At 30.6% G+C, this 15,566-nt stretch overlaps 7 protein-coding genes across 7 annotated transcripts; 3 read left to right on the forward strand and 4 right to left on the reverse strand. All coding sequences in view use genetic code 12, as the record gives it.

Moving 5' to 3' along the window:
- Positions 1-585: 585 nt before the first annotated feature.
- Positions 586-2,079, forward strand: HSM3 (Hsm3p; the record flags this gene model as incomplete). The annotated part of the gene is made up of 1 exon (XM_064908436.1): positions 586-2,079. One exon carries the CDS (start codon positions 586-588, stop codon positions 2,077-2,079), a length of 1,494 nt encoding a protein of 497 aa, XP_064760246.1.
- On the reverse strand, positions 2,048-3,789 carry SNG4 (Sng4p). Its single transcript, XM_064905437.1, has 2 exons — positions 3,612-3,789; positions 2,048-3,569 (listed from the first exon to the last, which is right to left on the reverse strand). Exon 2 carries the CDS (start codon positions 3,526-3,528, stop codon positions 2,131-2,133), a length of 1,398 nt encoding a protein of 465 aa, XP_064760247.1. The 5' UTR covers positions 3,529-3,569; positions 3,612-3,789; the 3' UTR covers positions 2,048-2,130.
- Positions 3,773-6,184, forward strand: SNG3 (Sng3p). Its single transcript, XM_064904037.1, has one exon. The coding sequence runs from the start codon at positions 4,173-4,175 to the stop codon at positions 6,138-6,140; it is 1,968 nt and encodes a 655-aa protein (XP_064760248.1). The 5' UTR covers positions 3,773-4,172; the 3' UTR covers positions 6,141-6,184.
- A 12-nt stretch (positions 6,185-6,196) lies between these two features.
- On the reverse strand, positions 6,197-9,284 carry MED16 (Med16p). Its single transcript, XM_064907167.1, has one exon. It carries the CDS (start codon positions 9,169-9,171, stop codon positions 6,229-6,231), a length of 2,943 nt encoding a protein of 980 aa, XP_064760249.1. The 5' UTR covers positions 9,172-9,284; the 3' UTR covers positions 6,197-6,228.
- Positions 9,285-10,392, reverse strand: SHM1 (glycine hydroxymethyltransferase; the record flags this gene model as incomplete). The annotated part of the gene is made up of 1 exon (XM_064907168.1): positions 9,285-10,392. A coding segment is annotated over one exon (1,030 nt), but the record flags the coding sequence as incomplete, so codon positions are not given.
- Positions 10,393-11,130: 738 nt separating this feature from the next.
- PRR2 (Prr2p) lies at positions 11,131-12,219 on the reverse strand (the record flags this gene model as incomplete). The annotated part of the gene is made up of 1 exon (XM_064906406.1): positions 11,131-12,219. The coding sequence occupies one exon, from the start codon at positions 12,217-12,219 to the stop codon at positions 11,131-11,133; it is 1,089 nt and encodes a 362-aa protein (XP_064760251.1).
- Positions 12,220-13,396: 1,177 nt separating this feature from the next.
- Positions 13,397-15,501, forward strand: CPY1 (carboxypeptidase C). The gene has a single exon (XM_064907169.1). It carries the CDS (start codon positions 13,540-13,542, stop codon positions 15,172-15,174), a length of 1,635 nt encoding a protein of 544 aa, XP_064760252.1. The 5' UTR covers positions 13,397-13,539; the 3' UTR covers positions 15,175-15,501.
- The last annotated feature ends 65 nt before the right edge of the window (positions 15,502-15,566 follow it).

Genomic DNA, 15,566 nt, shown 5'->3' on the forward strand with positions numbered 1-15,566 from the left:
GTTTGATAAGGGTACTTTTAGTTTAATTTTCTTTGTCTTCTTTGTTATATGCATCCGTGATTTTGACAAGACTTTTCACATCCTCTTCATTATATTATTACACCCCTACTTGCCAGTTAAAGTTACGGTCTTTGCTTAATGCACAGATAAACTTTGTTTTGTTGTTCTTCTTATCACACCCTGAACCCACACTCATGAACAATGGTGGAGTTGACCCTGGACTGTTTGATGACGAATGTCTTTACCAATCAAGTAATCGTTTTGATAGATTGGGTAATGGTCAAAACCCTTTTGTTTTGATTTCTGAGTCTGATTACTTTTCAGTTTTCCGAAATGAAATGATTCTTCTTATCTAACTGCATTGGATTTACGTCGATTTACATACCTATATATGTAACTTGTATGTAAACTTATATCGCTAAAGGATTGGAATGGTAGCAACAAAAATTTCACAAAACGTTTTTTTTTTTTTTTCAGTTTTGTATGGGGTGGCGATCAGCTGAAAATTCAAAATTATGGCAACCAAAAATTAATGGCAAACTTGATTTATCCCATTTCTTGCAGTCAAATCAAATCAATCAATCAATGCTGGAAGGATTGGATGATGAGGTTAGTAGTAGAGTTCTACTAAACCTTCAAGCAAGTTATGATGCTAAAGGACCAGTTGATCTTAAGTTAATTGATGATTTCATTCCTATTATTAATACAACTATCATTGATAATAATTCATCATCATATTTATCAATTATAAATCAAATCTTAATCGATGAATCATATCATATCATCGATCCTCATCATATTTTGATTCCATTATTGGAGAAAATCCTTTCATATATCTCATTCCAACAAATTGTATCTATCTATTCAACCGATTATATCATGGTTAATTTGTTAGAGAATAAGAATATCGAAATTAATAAATTGATTCTTTCATTAATCAATCGTAAATTGAATGAAATTGAAACCATTCAATTTCTTGAATCTATATCTTATCAATTGATTCAAGCTTATTTAACCAATAGATCGTTGGATTTATCGATTGTGAATCAAATTGAATTAATTATTCAAAATTTAATCGATTATAATCATCATGATTTACTTAATAAAATGTTAAATTATAATGATTTATACAATACAGTGAGATCAAATGAAGATGAAACCCTTTTATTGGCTCGATTTCTTGATTATTTATTAATTTTAATTCCATATATCATCGAAAGTGATCAAGAAAATTCATTAAATAAACATTATTATCAATATAATGTTGATAATTTTAAAATTGATCCATTATTTTTAATATTATTAATTCAATTCTATGAAAAATTAATCCAAAAGTTGAAATCAAGTTCTAAAGATTTAATAATATTTAGAAATATTGAATCAATTTTAATTCAATTATTCTCGGATTATATTGATGCTAAATTTGATGATTTTATAAATGATGAAATTATAAATGTCCTTATTAAATTATCATATATTGATCAAACTGATAATGTTCAAATCCATCAATTCACAAATAAATTATTATCCACCACTAATATCCTTAAATCTTATAATCTTTTGAAAGTATATGAATATAATTCATCCGATTTGAAAATCCTCAGTTTCATAAATGCAAATGTATTAATTGAATTCAATGATCAAGTATATGAAGAAATCATTGTTAATTTAAATCTTTTATCGAATAAATTATATTTCCCCATTCTCATAAATTTAATCCCATCATCTCAATTATTTGAAAAATTAATCCAAAATTCACCTTATTTGAGTTCTAATTCATTATCGAAACTTTCTACTGATAGATTATTTCAAATTTTATTACAAGTTTCAAATTTCAATCATAGTAAACAATATTTGTTTAATAATTTACCATCGATAATTAATGATCATTTAATTTCAAATGATAAAGCATTTATAAATAATGATTTATATCATTTAAAAATTGAAATCTTATCTAATTTATTACATGATATTAATGATGATAATATTTGGAAATCAAATTTATCAACCTCCTTACAAGAATTAAAAGTTGGTAAAAAAATTACACCCCAAGTTGATATTATTGATGAAACTATTTAGATTAAAATTATATAGAACATCCTTATAAATATATATGAAAAAAAAAGTTCATTAATCTTGTTTTGAATTATCACTACTAACAGAACTATCCCCACCGTTAGCAGCATTCTCTAATTCCTTTAATTTCTGTTTGGCTTTCTCTTCCCTTTCAAGTTTTTGCTTTTGTCTTTCTGCCATTGCTAATTTTTTAGCTCGTCTATCACACCATCTAATATTTAAAATTAATAATAAATTAGTTACAACTATCCATGTCACCAATACTCCTAAATTCCGACCTAAATGTCCCTTCCAAGTATCAAAAAATACTATTTTTAAAGCTTCATAAATATTATACATTGGCATGGCATAACCATAATGGAAAAATCCTGGCATCATTACAAATGGAGCAAATGTAGTTGAAATATTAATAACAATATTAAAAATCATCCATGGAGCTAATAAAATCTTTTTATCAAATGCTAAGATTATTGAAACCACATTTTCATTTATACCTCCACTAGCTGAGATAAAAAGATACATAAACATCCATAATACAAGGAATCCCGATCTACCAAATGCCACATTGACAGGGACTTGGAATGCTATGGTGATTAATGCATATACTAATGATAATACCAAACAATTGATTTGAGATGCTAAGATTCTATAAGTGATATATTGACTATATTTTAATCGAGTTCGAATATAGGCATAAATTTCTAATGAAAAATTAAATTGATGAAATGAAAACACTTGAGCATAAATTAATCCTAATTCTGATGGTCCTAATACAGCAGGTGATCTAGCTGGTCTTTGATCTAATAAATTAAAAGTTGGTTTCATAGCTAAAATTGCTAAGGTATTATTATTTGATAATAAGTTTTCTTTCTGATCGTTTGATAAATTAGTGATTAAAGGATTATAAACATCGGAGGATGTATAATTAACAATCCAAGTAGCTTCGATATTAGCCAAATTCTTGGTAACATATTGACTTAACGCGGAATAATGACGTCCTGATTCATAAATCACATTGATTAATTCCGGTATGGCGGATAAAGATGAATAATTACCGGTACTCATCATTTCATAAATTAATTGAGTTGAATTTGGATTTATATGAACTCCAGCCCAATATTTTTGATGATGAATTTCTCTAATCACTTCAGCTTCGATAGTATTATTATGTTGTTGTGCTTGTTGAGTGAAATTTGATATAGGTACTACAGTCCATGTACCTAAAGATGTAACAGTTGGATCTTGAGTTATCATATGCACAAAGGTATCTGATAATAATGGTTCAATGGTAGTTCCATTACTATTTATAAAACTCTCATCTTCGGTAACCAATAACATATTAAAATGTTTATATCGATCAGTTCTTTTATAAAATGTAGCCCAATAAACAGACAATATCCCCACAAATATACAAAATAATTTGACATAATTCCAAGCAAATTTCAAAACCATATCCCCTATAGCTTTCCGTTTTTCTTTAGGAGTTCTCTTATCTTTTTCTTTTGGTTCTGGTGTTTGTTTATCATCATTATTACTATCATTCTTATTACCTGATTTAGAACTATCATTAGTTTGAGTACGACGTCCTTCATTGATGGTGTCAGCCGCATGTTCACCACCAGTCAATCTCTCAGGAAGGGAGTAACCTAACGGAGGTGGAGGACTATCATCATCGAACTCGTCTGGTATACTTCTTGAATCCAAAGGATCAACAACACAGTCTTTATCCTTGGAAGAAGAATTAGTCATTGGAAAATCGTTCTATTATCTATTTTGACACTTTCTATGACTAAGGGACCCTTTAATTATACTGATTATACTAGTAAATTCAATCTGGCCTGATTATACTTTTCAATCAACAGATCACAATGGACGACCCTAGTACGATATTTTAAATTTATTTTCGTGGAAGGAACAAATAAAATTAATACGCACAGAAACTTTCCGTACATCTCACCACAAAAATTGCGAAGGGTAAACATGAAAGTGATCATGAAAGCTTGAATGATTCAGATTGTGAACTCTTCCATAATTAGAAGGTTCAATTCCATAGACAGGATAAGATATCATTGTGAATAGAGTGTGATAGAATTGTTATGTCAGACTTAGGTAAAAATTCAGAGTCTAAACAAGAACTGGCGCAGCAACCGGAGGAACAACAGCTGCATCCAGTTCAAGATAATCATATTGAACAGGATGATGCCCATTCATTGTCCACACTTTCATCAACTGAATCTGCTCATCTAGAAGATGATACTCATGCACCTGTTCCTCTTGATGAAGCTACCAAACGAGAAGTTGCTGATAAGCAACGTCATCCTAAACCATCGTTATTAAGAAGAATATCAACAGTAGCTTCTGATTATTTAGGTAGTTCGATTGCCAGTAATGATAATACAGTGGGGACTATATTACAAGAAGAAGCCAATGATTATTTGGATTTGATTGATCGAAATTATACTACCGATGATTGGTTTGGACAAGATCAGTTAAGACAATCGTTTAGTAGACGAGGCTATGGGGATGAAGAAGAACATGATGAAGATTTGGAAGAATTTCCTCAAACTTTTGGAGGTATAGGTGGTGAATCTGGTGGTGAGGGTCTGATACGGACAGGTTCTGTTTCATCCACCGGTGCTCCCCTTCAAAGAAGAAGAAGTACAGTTGTTTCTGCTATTCAAGCAGTTACCACAAAATTAGGATTCTGGGATAAAGAATTCCATGCTGAAAGAATAAAAATCATTTTAACCTTTGCCAACAATTATTTATTCCTTTTAACTGGGTTTACAGCTGCATTATGTATCTATTGGGGTTCTTATTATGATCGTACTGCCAGATATAAAAATATTGATTTTGCCATTATAAATGCTGATACTCAAGAAGGTCAATTACCGGCTGTAGTGGGACCTGTGGTAGCATCATTTTTTAATTTAACTGCATTACAAGCATTAGGAAAATTCCATCCTATAGATTATGCTACTATATCTGCATCTGCCATATCTCATAATAATACTATAACTGAAGAAGTTTATCGTCAAATTCATCATCAAAAGTATTGGGCTGCCTTTTATATTAAACCAAATGCAACTTTAATGTGGTATGAAGCTTTAGCAACTGGATCAAATGAATTCTTACCAAGTCAATTATTGGAAGTAGTTTATGAAACTGGTCGTGATTATAATGCAGTCAATAATTATATTGTTTCAGTGGTACATAATATCCTTCAAGCATACTATGCTTATACTCCACAAACACCATTATTTGCCGATTTAATCAGTAATTTAAACTCCACCCAAAAATTAAATGTGATGACCAATGCCCCTCAATTACTAACTACCATTCCAACATTTGAAGAAATCGATTTAATTCCAGTTCCAAATCAAATTGTTCAAGCTCCACTTCAAATTGGATTAATTTATTTAGTGATTTTCAGTTTTTTCCAATTTATTCTTCAATTACCAATCCATATGTACATTGCATCCAAGATCAAAGGATTCAAATATGTGGCGTATAGAATGATTTCATCCCAAATGGGGTATGTGATCTTAGCTTTAGGTTATGTCTCATTGAATGCAGCATATGGTTTAAGTTATTCCACTACTTTTGGTAGACTGGGATTCTTAGTAGTATGGGCATTTGCATATCTTACCATGGGATCATTAGGAAGTATCATTGAAGTATTGGTATTACTTCTATTTGCTGTAAAACCACAATTAATTGGATTTTTATTATTATTTGTGGCAGTTATAAATGTTAGTCCCACCGTGTCACCCATCATGTTATGTCCCGATTTTTATAGATACGGTTATGGTATCCCCGTAAGGAATTCATATGATTTAATGCATGTGGCATATTTCAATGCTTGGAAGGGGAATATGGGTAGAAATATCGGTATCTTATTAGCATGGATGGTATGTAGTAACCTTGCTATGCCATTCTTGATGAAGTGGATGGCGGCTAAAAAAGCTAAAGCCGATGCCGCAGCAGCAGCAGCAGCAGCGGCTGAAAAAGCAAGACTTGAAGAAGAAGCCGAAGTTAACTCAGTAACTGAACATAAACAATAGTATCAGTATTTATTACATATAAACTAATATCATAATCTAATATCTTAATAAACGTTCTATTTATTTATTTACATTTTTACTTACTTATTTAAATGTTTACCCAAGAGTTCCCACAAATGCATGTTCTTTGAAACACCATAGTCCATAAACCGATGGTACTAGGCGCTTCAAACACTAAAGGATCAGTAACTAAAGAAATAGCTCTGCATCTCGTACATTTTCTTAATTTGATAATCTCCTTGTCTGATTTAGAAACTTCAAAATGAGATTTAAATGAATTTTCATCAATATTGATAACTATTTTCCTTAATGCATCAATACATTCTCTATCTGAATATTGAAATCTTGGTAAAATACTATCTTTTAAATTTGGATACAGATAAATGACTGCATTCAACAAACTATCATTAGGATTTTTTTCAAATCTATTAATACCAATATTTAACCAATCCACATCATAGAAATATAAATCTGAAACTTTCATATCACGATTGATATTAACAGCATGACGATCGATCAATACTCGTCCAATTCTTTCCATATCTTCAGTAAGCTTACCTTGACATACTAATCTTTGTTCAACCATTAATAAATATTCCTTATCTTTACCAGCCATACCTATACTTTGTTCTTTACTTATAAGGGCATCACATTCTCTTAAATAATTCTCAAATAAACTTAATGTCAATGGGGAATTATTACAGATTGTGAAATAACGACTTAAGGATTCTTTCATAGGACTGAATAATTTATTAGCTTCTGCTAAATCCTTATGTAATTTTTTCAAAATTTCATGAGTCTTACCGATAGATGATAATGCATACATAAGGAATAATCTTGGTACTTTACTTAATATGATTGGTAATGCTATGGAATTGTGCATGGTTAATTTACTATTATTTGGATTATTCTTTGAATATGCTAATTGTAATAATTCTTGATTTATGTAAACCAATAAATCAATAAGCCATTTGACATTACCTATCAATGATACAATACTTTCACCTCTTGTGATTGAATCTTGGAGACTATCTTCGGTGGGTTTTTTCTTGGAAATTTGTCTATATATGCTTGATAACAGAAACATAATACCAAAACTTGTACTTCTTAAATTTAAAACTGTCCATGCGATATCACTAACCATATAATTTTCATCCAGTAAATCACCAAGAACCAATTGTAATGATAATAATTTTTGTAATGGTGGACTTGATAATAATTTATCCACTGATTCTTTACTGAACAGATCTAATCTGAAATTAATGGCTTTATGAGATTCAGAAATGATTCTTTCTATAAATGATGAAATCAAATGTTTATTTTCATGTTTTACCACATTCAATCTAGCAACTTCAGTTTGCATTAAGGCTATAATATCGTCAGAACAAGTATTGGTATAACAAGCATAAGCATGACGGAATGCAAATGCTACCGATGTAGCGAATAATTCGGAATCAGACGTTCCTAAATGTTGTTCTTTCTCTACCACTTTCAATGTCAAGTTGAAAGAATCTCCTATCACTTCAGTATATGCTATTGATGTTAAATTTGGTGATGCGATTAATATTAATGGATTTTCAGTTTCAATTTTAGGGAATCTGAATCCGACATCAAAGATGGTAGATATGGTTTTTGGAGGAGGATCTAATGATTCAGTATGATTTTCATTTACGACTTTCATAGTAGAACGATCAATCACATCTATATGACCATCTTCATAATAGATTAATATAAAGTAATCAGCCAAGCCAGTGGTTATACTTTGGATTTTCCCTGATCTGGTTAATTTATCTTGAAATACTAAATTAACTGCTGAAGTTACGATGGATGTAGGAGCATTCTTACGTAACCCCAATTCGATAAAAGCATCTGAAACCAATTTGATTTCATCCACGAGATTATATCTATTCAAAGTAGTTATCACATCACCTGCTTCATTTTCCATAGCATAACTTATGATTATATCTAAACTTGAGTTACTTTCGGGATGGGCTGATACTAAATCAATGGAGGCTAAACTACCAAATTGATATTCCCCAATTTCCATATCATCATTATCATAAATATTAGTTTGTAATAAATCCAGTTCATGGATTTTCTTGATGGATAATTTTGGAATTCTTTGTTCTTCCTTTGGAGTATGATAATGAGGATCGACTTTTTGTCTTTTTGCTGATTCAACTAAGAATCCCCAATCGATAATTATAGTATAGATTAAGATTTTATTTGAAACTGAATCATAAACAGTGACTACTATATTCTTATCATTTGAAAATCCAATCGATGCTTGTGAAACCACCATCACTTCATCACTCAAATTGATAGTAAGTTTATGATATTCTACTTTATGTTCACCTTGATAATAAAGTATAAATTGTCCATTTTGACGTAAGGCCACACAAGCTTGCTTAGTGGAAATAGGGTGAGTTACACCATGAGATTGAAATTGACTTACATCATAAGTATAACTATGTTTTCCATTTTGAAGGGATTGATTATTCAACGTAGCTGGTTTATTAAAAATTTGAGCCTTTTCAATATTAAGCCATTTAAATGCAACAAAAGTTGCTCCTGGATTAACATGAGATGTATCATCTTGATTTATGATATCTAAATATATCTTTTCCATATGATTATAAGAAGTCAATTCATAACTTGGTGAATTTGTAGGTAAATTTTCTGGTCTTATACCTTTCAGACTAAAATCAAGTAAACCAACTCCAGCTAAAAGGATATAAAAGTTCCCATACACGTCAGAAATAGCTAAATCAGTACTTGAATTACTCCAAGATACCAAAGATAACTCAGGAAGGAAATTATTTTCAAGTTTAATATTAATTGGTTGAGGTTTGGCTAATTGCCATGATTTCCCATTAATATTTTCAAGATAGGTAAGATAAAGGTTATCCTTTGAATTCTGTCCTACTGGAGCTGCATAAGCTATGAATCCATTTCTTGACCATGATACTAGGTTTGACCCTTTCAGATTCGATGGGAATGATCGTGATAAGTGTCCTTGAACTGATGTCATTCTTGATTGATGGTTCGTCAAGTTCTTTCTGGTTGGTTGTAATTACTGTCTTAATTTCAATTTTTCGATTTGTTTAAAAATCAAAATCAGATTTTTTGAGGGCAGTGCGGCGTAAAATTAGTTTAAATTATTTTTAGTGTGTATTAAGTATAATGATAATTACATGAAGAGAATATATAGAAAAAATAAACCTATAAATCACCTGGAACTGGGTAAGTTGAAACCCAATCAGAAACTTCTTTACCTAAAGCTTTAACATCTTCACTTTCATTAGCCAATTGTTTAAATGAAGCAAGTAATTCCTTTGCAACTTTACCTTGTTCTTGAGATTTCAAATGTAAGGAGATTTCAACAGCTCTATCGATGAAACCAGCAACTTTATCGAATTCTTCAGCTCCAAATCCTCTAGTAGTCATGGCTGGAGTACCAACTCTTAAACCTGATGGGAATAAAGCAGATACATCACCTGGAACGGTGTTTTTATTAGCAGCAATATTAGCTCTTTCTAATACAGCTTCAACTCTGGCTCCATCAATATTTTTTGATCTTAAATCAACTAAAATCAAATGAGTATCAGTACCATCAGATACTAATTTGAATCCTTTGGAAACTAAAGCATCAGCAAAGGATTTAGCATTGGAAACAACATATTTTTGATATTGTTTATATTCAGGATAACTAGTTTGTTTTAAAGCAACTGCTAAAGCTGAAATAGTATGATTATGAGGACCACCTTGATGAGCTGGGAAAACTGAAAAATTAATTTTTCTTTCTAAATCATATGGAATTTCTTTACCTTTTTTAGTAACCTTTCTAATCCCCTTTCTAAAAAAGATCATAGCTCCTCTTGGACCTCTTAAAGATTTATGAGTTGTAGTGGTAACAATATCAGAATATGGGAATGGAGAATCAGTTACACCAGCTGAAACTAATCCTGAAATATGAGCCATATCACTTAATAAATAAGCACCAACTTTATCAGCAATTGATCTCATTCTTTTATAATCAATAACTCTTGAATAAGCAGAAGCACCTGCAACAATGACTTTTGGTCTAAAAAGAATGGCATTAGCTTCTAAAGTATCATAATCAATTATACCAGTTTCTTCATTTAATCTATATGGCATAGTTTGGAAATATTTTGAAATATAAGAAATCTTAGTGGTTGGAGTTTGATAACCATGAGATAAATGACCACCATGAGGTAAATCTAATCCCATAATTCTATCTCCAACTTCTAAAACAGCAGAATAAGCATATAAATTAGCTGGAGCTCCTGATAAAGGTTGAACATTGACCCCCCATTGTTCAAGATCTAAATCAAAAGCTTCTAAAGCTCTCTTTTGACATAATGATTCGGCTTTATCAATAATTTCATTCCCACCATAATATCTTTCACCAGGATACCCTTCAGAATATTTATTTTGCATTTCAGATCCTAATAAATCCATAACGGCTTTTGAAGTGAAATTTTCAGATGGAATTAAAGTAATGGACTTCTTTTGTCTAAGTCTTTCTTGATTTAAGATATCAGCCATTTCAGGATCAACTTCTTGAACTGATTTTGAAATTAAATTAAGAGCATTACTGGATAAAGCATAATGTCTAGTTGAAATCAAACTAGATAATCTAGTATTTGATTGACTTCTTAAAGAACGTAAAGTATGAGAAAGCATGATGTAACGAATTTGAATGTCAATTAGACTATACAATCACGATATAATAATCAAATATTCAATAAATGTAAAATGGAATAGACTTTTCAACCAGTTTATATATATATATTTGTATAGGGACTATGACACATCTCACCTTTCAACAAAAAAAAAATTGAAAAATTTCCGGTACGGTGAATCACGTGCAGCCGTCATAGGCACAAACCAAGTTCTCCACAAAAAGATTCAGAGTCATTTGAAGGAGTCAACTCCCGCCAGGAGTCAACAAGAAAGAGTCAAACCATTAGGCATTTTCATGATCTTTAAATACTATAGTATGATTTATACCACATCTTATATCGGAATGACAATATTTTATATTTGTAAACCAATCATTGGTGAAGAATTCTTCGATGCCACATCTCTTTTCAGGGTCAGATTCGAATATTTGACTCGTTAAAGGCCATGATTCCGATGGTAAATAACGTAATACCGATGGTTTACCAATTTCATATCCACTTTCATTCAATATTGGTGGGGGAAGGTCTGATGATGAAGATAAATAATTAGGATTTAAACTTAAGAATGCCTTATATCTTTCATCTTGAATTTTAGCTTGTTTCCAAGGGAATTTTTTATTAAGAAGATAATAAAGGATGATTCCTAATGACCAAATATCGGCTTTTTTACCATCATATCTTATTCTTTCTAAAGTTTCAGGAGCAAAATAACTGGGTGAACCAACTAATCCAATAGCTAATTGATTATTATGAACATCAGCCGCAGTAACTAAATCAATGATTTTAACAGTACGATTCGGTATATCGACAATTAAATTATCTAATTTAAGATCTCGATGACAAATATCTTGAAGATGTAAATATCGTATGCCTTGACATATTTGTTTCCAAATACAAAGCATTCCTAAGGGATCTAATTTTGATACTGGGACATGTTTGATTAAATCATACAAATTGGGACTACCAGCTTCCATGAATGTCTTTATGGTATTCCCATTAAGAGAAACATCATATTTATAAACTTGAATAATATTTTCATGATGTAAATTATGTAACGTATTATATTCATATAATACACGATCTTTATATTCTGATTTTGATTCATACATTTCTTTAGAATGATAAGTCTTCACCGCATATTTGAAATCAGGAGATGATCTTGATCTATAAAGATCAACTTTTCCTGATACTCCATCACCAATTTGATTTATTTTGATATCATTTCTTGAAATTTTCTTTTTACTTGCAATAGTACTATTACTTTGATTACTAGTTAAACTATTGATAGTATTAATACTATTAGTAGTCAGAAATGAAGTATCATTAATATTATTTAGATCTTGAGTCTTTTTAGATTTAGTAAATAAACCCATTAAAAGGAATACATTAGTTGGATATGTAGTGGGGGAAGGAAGAGGAGGGGTGGATAATGAATAGTTTTGTAGATCAGATCATAGATAGGAATTAAGTTCAAAATAAGAGATATTTTTACCTCGAATAAAATTTCTTCTGTATGTTCCTTAAACCGTTTCTTTACTATTTACGGGTTTTCCGGTATATAGGGCATTGGTCCTAATTGGGTAACTATCCTGTATATATGCATTAATGTAGGGCCATTCACTAAAATGGCCCAAAACGAACTCAATTAGGAAAGAGAAGATTAAATTAAATTAAGTACGTAATTCCGCACTTGGAATTTTACACTTTACAATCAGACAGACATTTTTTTTTAATTGAGTTAAGACCAAGAAATAAGAAGGATATGAAGTATGAAGTATGAAGTAAGACGTAAGAATACTACATGTTTCGAAGCATATGCTGATCTATAGATGATATACAATTAATCAATTGATCAAATATATATCGAGATATGGTTGCTTAATAGCATTTTATCCATACTAGTTCAATATTATACCATTTACTTTACCTACTAGTCGGTTATTTAGGATAATTTACGAACTAAAATAGGATTTGGTATTCCGTAACCATCTTTGATCTAATGTAAAGTTAGATTTAGCTACTATCTCATTACTTGTAGTCAATGGTTAGGTGAATTGAATTGACTTACTATACATTAAAAGATAGCTGAAAATAAAAAATAAGACACAAGAAAATAAGACAAAAAAAAGATGATCATTCAGTCAGACACAGAAGACAGTTTAAGTAAAGTTTTGTGTCTTAAGAGCATAATATAAGTTTAGGGGGAAAGAGGAGGAGGAGGAGGAATAGGAATAGGAATTGGGTGGCAAGAGTAAATCCTTCCTTCAAACAAGTTGTGGTTAAAGTTATAGTGGTTATCAATACTATAGTTATTATCAATTCTTAAGACAATAGATTGTAGATAAGTGTAGTAGTAGTTGTAGTTATGGTATTTAGCCCATAGATAATGGAGGAGGTAAAGATTAATTGGGAAATAAATCCGCAAGCCATTTTTTGTCTGATTTTAAAAATTGTCTGTCTGGTGAGCATTAATTTCTATTTGTGTCCGTCTTTACATTGCTGGGGGTTACAGTTAGAGTAGAGGGATGGAAAGGGTTATCTCTATTTATTTCACAAATTTATAAATCTTTCCTTCTTTGCTTCTTTTTAGTTCTTCTTCCTTCTTTCTCCTACTTACAGTTCATCCATTGACTAAATCATACATCTTATCTTTTATCAATTGAACTTGGAAGTATATAGACTCTTGTTTCAATATGAAATTATCTACAGTTTCAACCTCCACTTTATTGGCTACGGCTTCCATTCTTGGTGCCTCTAATGCCTTATCTTTATCCCTTCCTTCATTTGCCAATCCTCAACAACTTTTAAACTTGGATTATGGTAATGCTTTCCATTCTCAAGTTGATAGATTATCTGAATCAGTTATGAATGGTAATGTTCTTGGCGCCATTGCTAAATTCTTAAATGAACCATTAGAATCAATTCCAGCTGAAACTAAACAAATTTGGGCTGATTTAATGTTAGATTTTCCTCAATCTATTGCTTCATTAAACTTTAAAACTCCTGGTAAAAAAGCTTCTAAAAAAGCTGATTTTGATTTCCATGTTACTGATCAAAAATTCCCCGGTCATAAATTAAGAGTTAAATCAACTCCAGAATCTTTAGGTGTTGATACTGTTAAACAATATTCCGGTTATTTGGATGTTGAAGAAGAAGATAAACATTTCTTTTATTGGTTTTTTGAATCTAGAAATGATCCTAAAAATGATCCTGTTATTTTATGGTTAAATGGTGGTCCAGGTTGTTCATCATTAACTGGTTTATTTTTTGAATTAGGTCCATCATCAATTGGAGAAAAATTAAAACCAAAATTTAATCCTTATGCTTGGAATTCAAATGCTTCGGTTATCTTTTTAGATCAACCTGTTAATGTGGGTTATTCTTATTCTTCAGAATCTGTTTCAAATACCATTGCTGCTGGTCAAGATGTTTATGCCTTTTTAGAATTATTCTTTAAACAATTCCCAGAATATAATGGTTTACAATTCCATATTGCCGGTGAATCTTATGCTGGTCATTATATTCCAGTATTTTCTGCTGAAATCTTGAGTCATGAAGATCGTTCATTCAATTTAACTTCGGTTTTAATTGGTAATGGTTTAACTGATCCTTATGTTCAATATAATTATTATGAACCAATGGCTTGTGGTGAAGGTGGTGAACCATCAGTATTATCTCCTGAAGAATGTCAAAGTATGACTGATTCTATTCCAAGATGTACTTCATTAATTAAAAGTTGTTATGAATCACAATCTTTATGGTCATGTGTTCCTGCTTCAATTTATTGTAATAATGCTGAAATGGGTCCATATCAAAGAACTGGTAGAAATGTTTATGATATTAGAACTATGTGTGAAGGGTCTAATTTATGTTATAAAGATTTAGAATATATTGATTCTTATTTAAATATTGAAGAAGTTAAAGCTGCTTTAGGAGTTGAAGTTGATGAATATGAATCATGTAATTTTGATATTAATAGAAATTTCTTATTAGCTGGTGATTGGATGAAACCTTATTATACTAATGTTATTACTTTATTAGAAGCTGATATTCCAGTTTTAATTTATGCTGGTGATAAAGATTTCATTTGTAATTGGTTAGGTAATCAAGCTTGGACCAATGAATTAGAATGGTCCGGTAAAGAAGGATTTGCCAAAGCTCCAGTTAGAACTTGGACTCTTGATGATAAACCAGTTGGTGAAGTTAAGAACTTTGAACATTTCACCTTTTTAAGAGTATTTGGTGGTGGTCATATGGTTCCTTATGATCAACCTGAAAGTTCATTAGATTTGGTTAATAGATGGATTAGTGGTGATTTTAAATATTAAAATTAATCTAATCTAATCTAATTTAATCTTGATCTAACTATATAATATTAAAAGCTTTCTTTCTTTCTTTCCTTCGATTGATTCGTTCGTGTTTTCCTTTCCTTTTCTTTCTTTTTTATTTGTATTCATTGTCAGTTATATGTCTTACACCTCAATATTTATTAGCCAAAATTCATTGACATTACTATTTTTTTTAACAATTGAAGTTTTTGTTTAATAACAACTGTGGGTGATTCAAAAATATAACATGTCGTTATATAATTTATATACCACTTTTATATATATAAAAAATACTCTCATAAAATGCATATGTGTGATTTCATATATTATTGTTATGTTGTAGTTGTAGTTGTAGTTGTAGTTGGAGGTTGCTATTATGATTTCTCAGTTGA

The sequence above is a fragment of the Scheffersomyces coipomensis genome, assembly GCF_036884675.1.
Source record: "Scheffersomyces coipomensis strain NRRL Y-17651 chromosome Unknown DFJ63scaffold_6, whole genome shotgun sequence".
Lineage (NCBI taxonomy): Eukaryota > Fungi > Ascomycota > Pichiomycetes > Serinales > Debaryomycetaceae > Scheffersomyces > Scheffersomyces coipomensis.